Source organism: Neodiprion fabricii, chromosome 2 (genome assembly GCF_021155785.1).
Source record: "Neodiprion fabricii isolate iyNeoFabr1 chromosome 2, iyNeoFabr1.1, whole genome shotgun sequence".
Classification (NCBI taxonomy): Eukaryota; Metazoa; Arthropoda; class Insecta; order Hymenoptera; family Diprionidae; genus Neodiprion; species Neodiprion fabricii.
Window position 1 is genome coordinate 14,689,592 of NC_060240.1, and position 17,062 is coordinate 14,706,653.

Consider the following 17,062-nt stretch of genomic DNA (forward strand, 5'->3'; position numbering starts at 1 on the left):
TATGTATATGTATAATTTATCGATTTTGTTTGTCAATAATATTGGATTAGTGGCAAAAAATGAAAGTAACGATAAATTACAGTGATTCGTATTTTATTCGTACACGTCAAGAGAATTATGTTAGTTATAATATTGTAGCTTTACAGACATTAGATGGTACCCATTTGTTTCGATGAACAGCAGACATCACTCATTGGATGCCAATTGACATTATTTAAACATTTTAATGAAGAAAAATAAACTATGGATTCAGGGATATTGGCGAAAGTAAAAGTATGTACTTTGAATTGAAAATCTAAATATAGCGGTTGTGCGATGCGTGCATGGATGCGAATGATTGCGTTTAATTTTTGAAAACTCAACATATTTCGGATGAAATTCAAAATTATGCAGTCTTATTATTGTGCATTCGATTGTAAATAAATAAAAATCGACCTCTCTCCCTCTCTCTTTGCATCAAGGGACGCATGAAAAGATTAGGCCGCGTTATATATTAACTTTATAATACAAATATATCATTTGCCAGCAAACAATTAAAATTTTTGACTACTATGTTGTTATACAAGAATTAATACACCGTATATATATTATTTTATATATATATATATATATTATAACAAGTATTTTTTGCAATTTGGTAATAATTTTCGCTAGAATTCAATTCGGTGGACCGTAAACGGTGTTCAATTGCTGAGTACAACGTATAAACGTTGCTCTTCGGGGAAGTTCTTGCAGACGAGCTGCTCCGGTGTAAGTGCATGCCGATCGTAGTCCTCCCAAAATGTCCAACACAGTTTTTTCTACGTCTCCTCTGTACGGAATTTCGACGGTCTTGCCCTCCGATGATCTGCGTTGAAAGAAAACTGATTACCGACTTAAATTCTTGGCAAAAATTACCGTCAGAAACTTTCAGAAATTTGTACCGATTTACTCTGTATGCGAATTTTCCGCAGTTTCTTCGTTTTTCTAAAATATCGTGACAAATTCTAATAATGTGTAAAAATTTTGTTGGAACATTTCAATTTTCATGCAGGAAAACACCTGTGGCAGATATATATATGTAAAAGCCTTGATATTTCTTGAAAATTTCTGAAAAGTATTTGTACTTCTAGTTTTATTGAAAATATCGTTTTACAGATATCATCAGACTTTTTTTTTACCAGCATTTGAGACAAATTGAATTTTGAACTGTTGCTAAAAAAATTAAATTTCTTTTGGAAATCCATTCCAGTTTTACATAACGCGGTTCAGCTAAAAAATACTCAGGAACTCCAGAACTTTATTTTTTTCTGAAATTGATGCAATACGAATTTCTGAAAATATATGAATTTTTCACCTCGGACTCGATTTGGTTCAGAAACAGTCAGAAAGACAAAAATCAGAGTTTCCCAGATTTTCAATCGAAAAAGAAGTTTGGAAAAAATCTGAATTATATCCAGAAATTTATTCAACTTTTACCTTAAAGTTGACTTAGTCAGAAATAGTTAGACATTTAAAGATTAATGGAAAATGAAGTTCATAAAGGAAGTGAGTTATTTTCGGAAACTTTCTGGAATTTTTTGAAATACCTCCGAGGTTGCTAGGATGGATTATTTTGTGGACCGTTGTTATCGCGATTTTTAAATCTCACAAGAGCGTAAGTCTCGTATCGACCGGCGCATAGTGGCCCCAAATCCTTAGAAAATGGCCAACAGTTGAAAAAAAAGTTTCCTTGCGCATATACATAATAGTGAAAAGTTAACCGGTTTTGATTCTGCAAAATGGATACTTCTCCAAACAGTAAGTACAATTTGAATATTTTAAGGACGTCACAGAAGGCAGTTAAAAAAAAGGCGTCACAAAAAATATGCTGTCAGTTCACGAAGCGTTATTACTTGTAATAGAAAGTAAACTGTCTAAAAGTCAGTATTATGTAATACGTTCTGTAAGCTTAAAAAATAATTATAAATTTTACTCGTCTTATAAATTAGAATTAATTTCTGAAGTAAAGTGTTACTTCGAAAATTCAGAAATTTTTGTGACTGACAGTGGAGCCACAATTACACTTCAAGCATTGCTAAAGAATACAATTGGAAGAATATTAATCGTGTAATCGGACGTTATTAAAAGTCTTCTTGAAAACACAGTTGATAATTTAGAATTAATGTGCAAATGGGGATGCGATGGCACTTCTAACCAAAGCACTTACAAATAAAAATTTAGCTATGATTACAGCGGTAAATCGGATGCAAACATTTTTTTTGTTTCACTTGCGCCCTTGCAACTTTTTAATAAAGCAAATTCGCACGGTGTTATTTTGAGAAATCTACGTCCTTCGTCGCCAAGATTTTGTCGCCATATTAAAATTCAGTTTTGCACGATATCGCCGAAGCAACTGGAATAGAAGTTGATTGTATCAAAGCGCAAGAGAAAAATCTTATGCCCTTCCACTGTAATAGACGGAAAAGAAGTTGACATCAATTTTAAACTATTGTCGACAATGTCAGACTACGTTCAAAGAATTTAAGGATATCCGACAAGGTTTTGCAAAAACCGATCAATGAAGATCACTTCGTGTTCGGAATATCGCCGGTATATACGGTTTTTCAAATGCTGCATGCAGGTAAGTCATAAATTGGAAATAAAAAAGTATCAATCATTTTCATTTCAGGTAGATATAAAGCAATGGCACGGAGTCTACGAAATCGTAACGGAAAAATTCATAAAATTTGTGCCATTTCTTTATTTCAGCGTAAAATGACAATGTTTTGAACTGTCTTGACACTCCACTTCTTCTTGTTTTTTTTTCAATTTCACAATTAAAAAAAAAAAAAAAAAAAAATTCCTACAATTTTTTTTTGTTTTCATTTGTTACCTTTGTTCGGTTATACTTTAGGACTTCTTGGAAAAAAAAATGATTACAAATATCTCGAAACATCATAAAACTAGGGAGCCCCAAAGTTTCGGACCCCCGAGTAACTGCTGCAGAGTCGACTGTACGGGAATCGAATCAACAGCATCAAAAACCCCAAGAAACATATTACTATATATTTTGGTGAATAATCTGCTTGTACCAGTTTTGGTACGAAAACTGGAAAAAGCCTACCAGTTAACCCACTGAGAGAAATTTTTAGTTTCGGTTACCGCTCAGTCTTCGACTATTTTCATTTCTTACTACAATTAAAAAATATAGTTCTAGGTACAAAATGAAAATTAATTTTGTAGCTGTTACCAGAAAGTCTAGTATCCGTTACTATTCTTTCTCATCGTGATCACTTGTTAGTATATTTTTTTGTAACTTGTGCGAAAATTTACGTTAAAACCTTATTTAACTAAAAAAGTACAGTAAACCGAACAAACTGATTTTGCGACGCAATTACCAAAAACGGATCGACGATAGCGCAAAATGGTTATGCGTACCTCGTTTTTCGTAATTCCAACAATATTGAAACATTTTTTTTAACTATACCAGTTTTACTGAATTTTTCTAGTTACTATAACAAATGAAATTTTTCTCAGTGCCGGTTAAATAAAATAATGACAATTTTGTCAGAGGATTGTCCGGAAATATGGGATATTATATATTCCTGCGCAATTTCTGAGGCTCTTTTTCCCTTACAACGTAAATGACGTCATTATTACCTGTACTCCGCCACTCCACCAGCGTGTTTTTGCATCGCGGTAGAGGAAGCCATGCCGTAGAAGAGCTTGAAACGTTTCCCTTCCTTCTCGATCGTCTCCCCACCGCATTGATCATGTCCTGCGAACATTCCACCGGCCATTACAAAATCGGCACCGGCGCCAAAGGCTTTGGCCAAATCTCCCGGGCAAGTGCATCCGCCGTCCTAAAACCGTGTCGTAATGTTATGGTCGCATTTTTGAGGCTTTGGCTGTGTATCGAGGATGAGTGGGCTGAGCCGTCTGAATGGACAGTTAGTTTAGAAAACGAGACAAGACTGCAATATTTGCGCGAATGATAGTGATACTTTGTACTTGAAACGAATCTAAGAAAATGCGAAGAATAATATCAAGATTATGAGAACGGGTTTTATAATTACAATGGTTAAAACGATTATTAAACTCTAGTATTTTTGATTCGATTCTAATGTTTTTGGGCTTATTTTAATCGCCTAACAGATTCCAACATATTGTCTGCAGAAACATTCAAGAAATCTTACATTATGGTGCAGATGGAATGTACAAACGTTGACGAATATTTGTTGTACTCTACACGCAGATTAAAAAAAAAAAATAAATAAAACTTTTGAATTTACCAAATATGGTGATTGAATATGGCGAAAAAAATTTTTTATTGATCCAAATAAATATCGTTTCAATCAATGACCCAGATTACTGCTCTGATCACTTTGTTTTGTTGAGTAATGAAATAATGCCTTTTATTTGAATAAAAAAAACATTTTGTTTGCGGTATTTCGTAAATGTAACAAATCCTTTTTTGCGTGTACTTCTAAAAATCTATTTTCATCTACTCTGGAGATAAATGATTTTGAAAAATTATTTGAGGCGGTCTCTACAGATCTATATGCGGACCAAAATATGCTGAAAGCGTTAGAATCGGTTGAAAATAACAGAATTTAATCATTTTGAACGTTGCACCTAAACACTTTTCTTCACATTGGTGATTTCTTATCTTGTGACCCGATCTTTCATTCGTGTTCACTATCATTGGAAGAAACAACATTGCTGTAATGGAGTTCTTTGAACGCTTTTTGTTTCTTCTCTTAACTTATTTCATTCAATCGGTGTGGCTCATTGATTTCCCAAGGAAACGGACACTCGGACTCACAGAAATGATATGCCCGTTCAAACCATGGGCTGCATCTGCACACTCGATAACTGCACTTAATTGGGGATAACCAACTCCGGTTTTCATACGTGTTGTACACACTGAGCCTGGCCCAATTCCCACTTTGATCACGTCAGCCCCCGAGAGTATTAACTCTTCCACCATTTCTCCAGTTACAACATTGCCAGCCTGTTGAAACATGTTGCATTAAGAGTGCTACCAGGTTTAAAAGATTCCAACAACTGCGGAAAAATCTTATGATTTCTTACACGTTGGGCCTCAAAAATTCAGAAAAACCCTTACTTAATTTATGGATAGCACCTAACTCCATTTTTCACTAATCGTCATTTTTCATTCTTCCAAATGTTCAAACATCGGAAAACTCGAGTAATATTCTCCTAAGCGACAACTCATGCAATAGGACTGTTGAACAATTACTTGATTCTGGGTCAAAGATAAGAATTCTTTATAAACAAATAACGAGGAATGCGCAATGTTTGTTATTACGCGAAATGGAGTGCAAATTATTCAAGTTAACAACCAAGAGCTTATTTTTTTTTCAAACGTGTCAAGTATTATTGTACGCTTCTGCGAATGAAATTTTCTTTATGTATTGAGTCTTGTCACTATGTGACTTGCATATATTAACTTAAAAAATACGCATTCTGACATGATTCTAATTTGTGAACGCATATTTTTTGGAATATCCGTAACCAGAATTTCTACATACTTAGGAGTAATAATATGCAGAAAAACAATGGTCGAAACAATTTTCTCGCTCGGTAGCAACATTACGATTGATCGTTTATAACACAGCTTGATTTCCGATGGTGACAGTACAAGTAGCTAACAAATAACCGTTTCACAATGTGTTGTAAGCATCATCCTGTACAACTATTTGCGATTATTTGCTTGTTCTCTTTGTGGGAAGGGTTCTTTGAAATCAATCGGAGCGCGTACGATAAATCATTTTAAGCAGTACATGCAGTTTTTGCAACTGTAGCTAGTGACGAAGTAGTGTGGAATACTGAATGTTATTGAGATTGTTATCACGTTAGTACCGACAGTAAGAGCTATGAGAAAAGAGATTGTGATGAGTAAATGAAGCAAATTATTGTTAAATATTGTTACATTCCATGCAATCTCGAGTATAAATTTACCGACTTACAATTATTGTGTGATTTGGATAGGCGAATCGGACTTTCCTCACAAACTCAACAAAGTGCTGAGAATACCCATTAGCAACATCTAAGCAAATGAAAGAAATTTCTGGGACGGAATTTACGATACTTGAGAGCCGCTCAAAGTCTTCTTGCCCTGTTCCTGAACTAACAGCGATGTTATTAATACAACCTGGATTACGAGCTGCAAAATCTTTCCATTCCTCGGCTGTGTAGTATTTGTGAACAGTTGTAAATATTCCGTGCTGGAAAACGAAATCGAGTAAATTTTTAGAATTATTATTAATAAAAATTGTTTACATTTCACCTTCAAGTATATAGCTAAGTTTTCAGAAATACGACACGTGAACGAGATTGATTGATCAAGGCCGGAAAAAAGTAACAGAATGACAAATACCATTTCATTACGAGTGTTGCGATAGCGAAATAATTTTGTATGCAATTTTACTTCCAGTTTCAACTGGCGATTGTTAGTTAAATAGTCTGCTATAAGTAGGCTAAACTATCGCAGGTGTTTTTACACTTTGATCAATGTTCAGTGTTAATATTTAGTGTTTATCTATTACAAGGTTGCCAATAATTGTACAAAACACTCCATAAAACAATCGGCAAATTATTCTTACGAATGATACAATTTTCCGAGCATCGAATACGTTCGGCAAGCCAAGTTTTTGAACAGTTTTCTGTATATTTCTACTCATCGTGTTTAGCAACGAAGTATTTAATTCAATTTTTCGCATCTTTCAAACCTGTGACAGCGCTTTGGCCATCTCAAAAGTCCCAATGGTATCCATATTAGATGCCATCACGGGAATGCCCTTATACGTGCGTTTAGAATTTCGAAATTTCATCTCTCTGTAAAGATCAACCTGTATTGAAAATGAGTAATAAGAAATTAGTGAATGGATCTCATATTTTGCAAGTAGAATAGACATTTTTCAATGTAAAACATGGTTGATGCACTTGTTAATTTGTCTAATCAATACTGCTTAACACCGGTTCAGGTTGCCATTATTCAATTTTTTATTGTTGTTCAATACTGATAAGCATTGTTGAAGTTGATACAATATGTTCACTGCGCATTTTCATGACACAATTCATGCTGTAGAATCGAGTTAACTACCCTTGACTCTATTTCGTACATTCCGTACCGTATCAGACATTGTTCTTGACATTATTTTTTTCGCAGGCATGAAGGAAACAGAGGCAATACGAAAACTGACGAAATTAGCAAGTTGGATATTTTTTCTAGTGGAAATGGAATAGAACTTATTGCCAGATTACTTATTTAAAAGATTTCTTAACTTTTTGTGAATAGTAATTTGCGTGGGTTGCGATATTCTATCAGTCGTGCAAAAATGTTAACGCTGCGGAATTTTTTCAAGGTAATTGTCGTATAGTTGTATGTATCAAAATTAGCTCATATTTCAACGGTAACTGTATTCTAGGTAAAATTATACTAGCGAAAAAAGACTTACGTCCGATCTGCTTTTGAGTGTGCTTCTTTTTGGACGCAACAATACATCTTTAAAGTCCAGTTTTATGTCGTTTATTATGTTCGGCATATTGTATAGGAGTATAATTTTTTTAAATTCTAACAGTGCTATCAATTCCGAAGCAGACGACGTACTTCGGTCTCCCCGAACTCTGTCAAGCTGCTTTGCGGACTGAAGCAGCAGCCGAGTAGCGAATGACTATTCGAGCACTTTCTTGTCATACAAAAATTTTCATTGGTTTGCTCGACAGCGGGTGCTAACCATGGACTTATACAGATAGACTGAGCGCTCTTGTGAGCCGCATGAAGCAAACATTTGAAGGACAGAAATATGCCAGGAGTACTCCTTGCTCTCTCTCGCCGATTGAAAAGAGAGAGCGGTACTCCTGCTATATCTCTGTCCTTTCTATGTAATTGTCAGTGCCTCTTATGGGAGCGCTCAGTCTATCTTCATAAATCTATGGTGCTAACCACGGAGTAGTGTCCTAATCACTACTGCTAACCATGTGCCTAAGGGTGCTATTTCATGAGTAGTAAAAAGCAGTAGTGGTTTAGTAACTTACTAGTTTTTACTAGCATCAGTCTGGTAATTTTACGCAGCAGCAGCGCTGCTCATGAAACGGGTCGTGGCTTCTTGTGATCTTGTGGCTTGTCGCTCGAGAAACTGAACTGCGAGCAGCAGAAACTTACGCCGGAAGTGATAGGGGAAAACTGCTACTGCTGCCGCTTTTTACTGCTCATGAAATAGCACCCTAACGCTGAGACTAAAATTAAACGTACCCAAAGGCCAGGTCTGCGTTCCGGTATTCGCTGGTAGCACAGCAGATAATTTCCGAATGCACTCTCCGTATTTCCACCTGCCGATAAGTGCACGTTGCGTAGAAATTTAACCAGTTGTATCCGATACGGTAGAAAAGAATTCTATATTTCTGAACTAGACTAACACCAACATTTTTTTTTGACAATAGCATAACTATGATTTTTTATTTTGATGCTAATTTTGTGCCTAAACCTCGATTTTGGTACTCCAAACCTTTCAGAAATATGTATGGTCAACTATTAGGTTCGCGAAACATTGGATCGACCAAGAAAGTTTATGGCGAATGAATTCAGATATTGTAATAAAACGAAAATCAAAATTTGGTGCTATTTTTGTACTCCGACTCTAATTTTTGTGCTTCAACTCTTTCCGAAATATGCGTGGTAGGCTTATGGAAACCAGGACCGACCGCTCAAGTGCTTTGAGAATAGACAAGTACGAATTTGAACCAACCATCCCTCTAGTAAAAAAAGCACCCTCAAGATTAGAGTACAAAATAAACACACTTCATACCACTGCAAATGTCATAAAAGACATCCTTTGTCGATACAAGTTTGTTACATTATGTTCGAGCAACATAATTGGACCAACCCTTAATGAAAAAATCCACCCCTTAGATATGAAAGTGAATACGGTTAAAAGACTTGCATATCAATTATTGATGCGCCACCCCTCAGAGCGAGAATCCGATGGGGATGTTTTGAATCTCAAGTGAAGTTGCCCTAGTTTTCGAGCAATCGAATCCAAATAATTTTGTACTCCCAAAATATTGAGTCATTCATTTTCATTTTTAACCCGTCAGAGCTGAAACTTTGTAGAACCATCCCACACGAAACAGTATCTCTAATGGAAGTACGATGGATATCTATGATGGATATGCGATACCTCTATTAGACATCCATTTGAATCGAAATGAAATACAATAGAGCTCTATCAGAGAGCTTTTTCTCCCAAACGTCTTTTTTCAATTTTAGGGTAGAAATATTCAATAAAGAATGAAACGCTGATAAAATAGACATGTTCATGGCATACATTATATTCAATTTATTAAGAACCTAAGTCTCAAACCGTGTACCAAATTAAATTTCCCGCGGAGAATTTGTCCCAAGTTTGTTTCAATCCTCCGACCATTCAAAACCTCTGCCGTCGCTCCAATGGTTTCACTCGGTGCCCGGAAAAAGGGTACCTGTCCACTACCAATTTGGTGTAGAGATTAGTGACCCAGATGGATAGTGCAGTGACGGATATTATTATGACTATGAACTAACCATCTATTTAAATTTTTGTGTATCGCCGGATAGACGCCGTACACCCTCCATGACGGCCCAAATTCATTTGAGGCAATTCATTTCAGCTAAATTCAGAAACCAGTTTTTGATATCAATAAGTCACTTATATATAACTTATGTATTTGTAAGCCTGAGAAGCATAAACAATATTTTCATCGCCACCAAAAAGGGATACACAAAGGCTGATACAGAAAATCAATTTTTCATGCTTTATTTTACGTCAAATTTTTGCGGTTTATTTAAGGTCAGTGGATTTTTATCGGCAAAGTGAGATTTTTTCACAATGAAATAGTATTTGCACATATTAGTTTAAAATTGAAAAACATACGATTGTTCAGAAATTTATTGCTACATGGCCCGGAGAATTACTGATATTTGTCTACTTTATTATATACCTGAGGCAGACTCCGTGTTCACTATTAGGAATTTTGAGGGCGAGAGAATCTATTCCCGACAAAGTTGATACTATTTTATCCATAATATCAGCACGTTTTCGGAAATCCCTGATAATAATATTCCCTAAAGAATACAATTGTGTGATAATTTCAATGCCTGAAATTTTTCTGTGGGATAGTTAAAGTGGACTATATTATCATCGAGATATTTTTTGTAACAAGAATCCCCATACTGAATGGTAATTTGCAGACACCTCGTGAATTTTTAGCATATTTTTTAGTCGGAATTACAGGAAACGAAAAATTACATCAGTATGGTATATGTATAGGGGGATCGATTCCAGCATTATGAAACATTGTTATAATTTTGACCAAATATCCAAGAGGTTAACCTTAGGGGGTTTATTGACCAAAGAATGTTTTGTCTCCGAATCAATTTCTGTGACCGTTTCTGGTCTGATTCGATCCACAAGGACGCAGAAAACGCTCTACAAAAAGCGTAGGACGAGCAGCAGAGAAATGACGAAGGAAATTCTTCGTTTTTCGGCTGTAACTTTTGATGCGTTGATCGCAGCGTATTGGGACTGCGCCCAATCGATTTTTATCGCACAATTACGTCGGAGTGGGGCATCAAATAATTTATCCTAGCCTTTTTCAAAATCGTCAAATTTTCGCCAAAAATGAAAAGGGTTTAGCCTTACTTTTTTGCCTATTTTTCGACCGAAAAACTTTTGGTCTCAGATTCGATTTGTGTGACCCTTTTCTGACCAATTGGACCCCCAGGAACTCAGAAAACAGAGCGAAAGGAGCGTGGGATCAACGGGAGAGAATCAGCGGACAAAATTCTTCGTTTTTCTGCTGTAACATCTGATGCGTTTATCGCAGCGTGTTGAGACTGCGCCCAATCGGTTTCTCTCGCAAAATTACTTCGGAATAGTGCATGAAAGAATTTATTCCAGTACTTTTCAAAATTGCGAAAATTTTCGCAAAAAATGCAAAGGGGTTAGCCTTACTTTTTTGTCTATTTTTTGATCGAAAAACTTTTGGTCTCAGATTCGATTTGTGTGACCCTTTTCTGACCAATTGGACCCCCAGGAACTCAGAAAACAGAGCTAAAAGAGCGTGGGATCAACGGGAGAGAATCGGCGGACAAAATTCTTCGTTTTTCTGCTGTAACATCTGATGCGTTTATCGCAGCGTGTTGGGACTGCGCCCAATCGGTTTCTCTCGCAAAATTACTTCGGAATAGTGCCTAAAAGAATTGATTCCAGCACTTTTCAAAATCGCGAAAATTTTCGCCAAAAATACAAAGGGGTTAACCTTCCTTTTTTTTTTTACCAAAAAATTTTTCGTCTCAGGATTGATTCGTATGACTCTTTCCCGACCAATTGGACCCCGAGGAACTCAGAAAACGCAGCGAAAAGAGCGTGAGATCGACAGGGGAGAAATGGCGAGCGAAAAAGCACCTGCTGAAAAATGTCGAAAATTCAGGTTTTCGTTTTTTGGCTGTAACTTTCGATGCGTTGATCGCAGCGTATTGGGACTGCGCCCAATCGATTTCTCTCGCAAAATTACGTCGGAATAGTGCCTGAAAGAATTGATTCCAGCACTTTTTAAAATCGCGAAAATTTTCGCCAAAAATACAAAGGGGTTAACCTTCCTTTTTTTTTAACCAAAAAATTTCTCGTCTCAGAATTGATTCGTACGACTCTTTCCCGACCAATTGGACCCCAAGGAACTCAGAAAACGCAGCGAAAAGAGCGTGAGATCGACAGGAGAGAAATGGCGAGCGAAAAAGCACCTGCTGAAAAATGTCGAAAATTCAGGTTTTCGTTTTTTGGCTGTAACTTTCGATGCGTTGATCGCAGCGTATTGGGACTGCGCCCAATCGATTTCTCTCGCAAAATTACGTCGGAATAGTGCCTAAAAGAATTGATTCCAGCACTTTTCAAAATCGCGAAAATTTTCGCCAAAAATACAAAGGGGTTAACCTTCCTTTTTTTTTAACCAAAAAATTTCTCGTCTCAGAATTGATTCGTACGACTCTTTCCCGACCAATTGGACCCCAAGGAACTCAGAAAACGCAGCGAAAAGAGCGTGAGATCGACAGGAGAGAAATGGCGAGCGAAAAAGCACCTGCTGAAAAATGTCGAAAATTCAGGTTTTCGTTTTTTGGCTGTAACTTTCGATGCGTTGATCGCAGCGTATTGGGACTGCGCCCAATCGATTTCTCTCGCAAAATTACGTCGGAATAGTGCCTAAAAGAATTGATTCCAGCACTTTTCAAAATCGCGAAAATTTTCGCCAAAAATACAAAGGGGTTAACCTTCCTTTTTTTTTTTACCAAAAAATTTTTCATCTCAGGATTGATTCGTATGACTCTTTCCCGACCAATTGGACCCCGAGGAACTCAGAAAACGCAGCGAAAAGAGCGTGAGATCGACAGGGGAGAAATGGCGAGCGAAAAAGCACCTGCTGAAAAATGTCGAAAATTCAGGTTTTCGTTTTTTAGCTGTAACTTTCGATGCGTTGATCGCAGCGTATTGGGACTGCGCCCAATCGATTTCTCTCGCAAAATTACGTCGGAATAGTGCCTAAAAGAATTGATTCCAGCACTTTTCAAAATCGCGAAAATTTTCGCCAAAAATACAAAGGGGTTAACCTTCCTTTTTTTTTCACCAAAAATTTTTCGTCTCAGAATTGATTCGTATGACTCTTTCCCGACCAATTGGACCCCAAGGATCTCAGAAAACACCGCGAAAAGAACGTGAGATCGACAGGAGAGAAATGGCGAGCGAAAAAGCACCTGCTGAAAAATGTCGAAAATTCAGGTTTTCGTTTTTTGGCTGTAACTTTCGATGCGTTGATCGCAGCGTATTGGGACTGCGCCCAATCGATTTCTCTCGCGAAATTACGTCGGAATAGTGCCTGAAAGAATTGATTCCAGCACTTTTAAAAATCGCGAAAATTTTCGCCAAAAATACAAAGGGGTTAACCTTCCTTTTTTTTTTACCAAAAAATTTCTCGTCTCAGAATTGATTCGTATGACTCTTTCCCGACCAATTGGACCCCAAGGAACTCAGAAAACGCAGCGAAAAGAGCGTGAGATCGACAGGAGAGAAATGGCGAGCGAAAAAGCACCTGCTGAAAAATGTCGAAAATTCAGGTTTTCGTTTTTTGGCTGTAACTTTCGATGCGTTGATCGCAGCGTATTGGGACTGCGCCCAATCGATTTCTCTCGCAAAATTACGTCGGAATAGTGCCTGAAAGAATTGATTCCAGCACTTTTCAAAATCGCGAAAATTTTCGCGAAAAATACAAAGGGGTTAACCTTCCTTTTTTTTTCACCAAAAATTTTTCGTCTCAGAATTGATTCGTATGACTCTTTCCCGACCAATTGGACCCCAAGGATCTCAGAAAACACCGCGAAAAGAACGTGAGATCGACAGGAGAGAAATGGCGAGCGAAAAAGCACCTGCTGAAAAATGTCGAAAATTCAGGTTTTCGTTTTTTGGCTGTAACTTTCGATGCGTTGATCGCAGCGTATTGGGACTGCGCCCAATCGATTTCTCTTGCGAAATTACGTCGGAATAGTGCCTGAAAGAATTGATTCCAGCACTTTTTAAAATCGCGAAAGTTTTCGCCAAAAATACAAAGGGGTTAACCTTCCTTTTTTTTTTACCAGAAAATTTTTCGTCTCAGGATTGATTCGTATGACTCTTTCCTGACCAATTGGACCCCAAGGAACTCAGAAAACGCAGCGAAAAGAACGTGAGATCGACAGGAGAGAAATGGCGAGCGAAAAAGCACCTGCTGAAAAATGTCGAAAATTCAGGTTTTCGTTTTTAGGCTGTAACTTTCGATGCGTTGATCGCAGCGTATTGGGACTGCGCCCAATCGATTTCTCTCGCAAAATTACGTCGGAATAGTGCCTGAAAGAATTGATTCCAGCACTTTTCAAAATCGCGAAAATTTTCGCCAAAAATACAAAGGGGTTAACCTTCCTTTTTTTTTACCAAAAAATTTCTCGTCTCAGAATTGATTCGTATGACTCTTTCCCGACCAATTGGACCCCAAGGAACTCAGAAAACGCAGCGAAAAGAGCGTGAGATCGACAGGAGAGAAATGGCGAGCGAAAAAGCACCTGCTGAAAAATGTCGAAAATTCAGGTTTTCGTTTTTAGGCTGTAACTTTCGATGCGTTGATCGCAGCGTATTGGGACTGCGCCCAATCGATTTCTCTCGCAAAATTACATCGGAATAGTGCCTGAAAGAATTGATTCCAGCACTTTTCAAAATCGCGAAAATTTTCGCCAAAAATACAAAGGGGTTAACCTTCCTTTTTTTTTACCAAAAAATTTCTCGTCTCAGAATTGATTCGTATGACTCTTTCCCGACCAATTGGACCCCAAGGAACTCAGAAAACGCAGCGAAAAGAGCGTGAGATCGACAGGAGAGAAATGGCGAGCGAAAAAGCACCCGCTGAAAAATGTCGAAAATTCAGGTTTTCGTTTTTTGGCTGTAACTTTCGATGCGTTGATCGCAGCGTATTGGGACTGCGCCCAATCGATTTCTCTCGCAAAATTACGTCGGAATAGTGCCTGAAAGAATTGATTCCAGCACTTTTTAAAATCGCAAAAGTTTTCGCCAAAAATACAAAGGGGTTAACCTTCCTTTTTTTTTAACCAGAAAATTTTTCGTCTCAGGATTGATTCGTATGACTCTTTCCCGACCAATTGGACCCCAAGGAACTCAGAAAACGCAGCGAAAAGAACGTGAGATCGACAGGAGAGAAATGGCGAGCGAAAAAGCACCTGCTGAAAAATGTCGAAAATTCTGGTGTTCGTTTTTTGGCTGTAACTTTCGATGCGTTGATCGCAGCGTATTGGGACTGCGCCCAATCGATTTCTCTCGCAAAATTACGTCGGAATAGTGCCTGAAAGAATTGATTCCAGCACTTTTCAAAATCGCGAAAATTTTCGCAAAAAATACAAAGGGGTTAACCTTCCTTTTTTTTTTACCAAAAAATTTCTCGTCTCAGAATTGATTCGTATGACTCTTTCCCGACCAATTGGACCCCAAGGAACTCAGAAAACGCAGCGAAAAGAGCGTGAGATCGACAGGAGAGAAATGGCGAGCGAAAAAGCACCCGCTGAAAAATGTCGAAAATTCAGGTTTTCGTTTTTTGGCTGTAACTTTCGATGCGTTGATCGCAGCGTATTGGGACTGCGCCCAATCGATTTCTCTCGCAAAATTACGTCGGAATAGTGCCTGAAAGAATTGATTCCAGCACTTTTTAAAATCGCGAAAGTTTTCGCCAAAAATACAAAGGGGTTAACCTTCCTTTTTTTTTTACCAGAAAATTTTTCGTCTCAGGATTGATTCGTATGACTCTTTCCTGACCAATTGGACCCCAAGGAACTCAGAAAACGCAGCGAAAAGAACGTGAGATCGACAGGAGAGAAATGGCGAGCGAAAAAGCACCTGCTGAAAAATGTCGAAAATTCTGGTTTTCGTTTTTTGGCTGTAACTTTCGATGCGTTGATCGCAGCGTATTGGGACTGCGCCCAATCGATTTCTCTCGCAAAATTACGTCGGAATAGTGCCTGAAAGAATTGATTCCAGCACTTTTCAAAATCGCGAAAATTTTCGCCAAAAATACAAAGGGGTTAACCTTCCTTTTTTTTTTACCAAAAAATTTTTCGTCTCAGAATTGATTCGTATGACTCTTTCCCGACCAATTGGACCCCAAGGAACTCAGAAAACGCAGCGAAAAGAGCGTGAGATCGACAGGAGAGAAATGGCGAGCGAAAAAGCACCCGCTGAAAAATGTCGAAAATTCAGGTTTTCGTTTTTTGGCTGTAACTTTCGATGCGTTGATCGCAGCGTATTGGGACTGCGCCCAATCGATTTCTCTCGCAAAATTACGTCGGAATAGTGCCTGAAAGAATTGATTCCAGCACTTTTTAAAATCGCGAAAGTTTTCGCCAAAAATACAAAGGGGTTAACCTTCCTTTTTTTTTAACCAGAAAATTTTTCGTCTCAGGATTGATTCGTATGACTCTTTCCTGACCAATTGGACCCCAAGGAACTCAGAAAACGCAGCGAAAAGAACGTGAGATCGACAGGAGAGAAATGGCGAGCGAAAAAGCACCTGCTGAAAAATGTCGAAAATTCTGGTTTTCGTTTTTTGGCTGTAACTTTCGATGCGTTGATCGCAGCGTATTGGGACTGCGCCCAATCGATTTCTCTCGCAAAATTACGTCGGAATAGTGCCTGAAAGAATTGATTCCAGCACTTTTCAAAATCGCGAAAATTTTCGCCAAAAATACAAAGGGGTTAACCTTCCTTTTTTTTTTACCAAAAAATTTTTCGTCTCAGAATTGATTCGTATGACTCTTTCCCGACCAATTGGACCCCAAGGAACTCAGAAAACGCAGCGAAAAGAGCGTGAGATCGACAGGAGAGAAATGGCGAGCGAAAAAGCACCTGCTGAAAAATGTCGAAAATTCAGGTTTTCGTTTTTAGGCTGTAACTTTCGATGCGTTGATCGCAGCGTATTGGGACTGCGCCCAATCGATTTCTCTCGCAAAATTACGTCGGAATAGTGCCTGAAAGAATTGATTCCAGCACTTTTCAAAATCGCGAAAATTTTCGCCAAAAATACAAAGGGGTTAACCTTCCTTTTTTTTTTACCAAAAAATTTCTCGTCTCAGAATTGATTCGTATGACTCTTTCCCGACCAATTGGACCCCAAGGAACTCAGAAAACGCAGCGAAAAGAGCGTGAGATCGACAGGAGAGAAATGGCGAGCGAAAAAGCACCCGCTGAAAAATGTCGAAAATTCAGGTTTTCGTTTTTTGGCTGTAACTTTCGATGCGTTGATCGCAGCGTATTGGGACTGCGCCCAATCGATTTCTCTCGCAAAATTACGTCGGAATAGTGCCTGAAAGAATTGATTCCAGCACTTTTTAAAATCGCGAAAGTTTTCGCCAAAAATACAAAGGGGTTAACCTTCCTTTTTTTTTTACCAGAAAATTTTTCGTCTCAGGATTGATTCGTATGACTCTTTCCCGACCAATTGGACCCCAAGGAAC

At 37.9% G+C, this 17,062-nt stretch overlaps 1 protein-coding gene across 1 annotated transcript; it reads right to left on the reverse strand.

Annotated features, from left to right (window-relative positions):
• Nucleotides 1–76: 76 nt before the first annotated feature.
• LOC124174667 (GMP reductase 1-like) lies at nucleotides 77–7,649 on the reverse strand. The gene is made up of 6 exons (XM_046554010.1): nucleotides 7,446–7,649; nucleotides 6,717–6,836; nucleotides 5,955–6,212; nucleotides 4,787–4,975; nucleotides 3,622–3,824; nucleotides 77–847 (listed from the first exon to the last, which is right to left on the reverse strand). The coding sequence occupies exons 1-6, from the start codon at nucleotides 7,530–7,532 to the stop codon at nucleotides 658–660; spliced, it is 1,047 nt and encodes a 348-aa protein (XP_046409966.1). The 5' UTR covers nucleotides 7,533–7,649; the 3' UTR covers nucleotides 77–657.
• Between the last annotated feature and the right edge of the window lie 9,413 nt (nucleotides 7,650–17,062).

Coding starts and splice junctions, on each gene's coding strand:
- LOC124174667 (XM_046554010.1), bottom strand. CDS start 7,532: ATGCCGAACATAATAAACGACATAAAACTGGACTTTAAAGATGTATTG. Junction 6,837..7,445: donor CACTCAAAAGCAGATCGGAC/GTAAGTCTTTTT, acceptor TTTTCAATACAG/GTTGATCTTTACAGAGAGAT. Junction 4,976..5,954: donor ATCCAAATCACACAATAATT/GTAAGTCGGTAA, acceptor ATGTTTCAACAG/GCTGGCAATGTTGTAACTGG.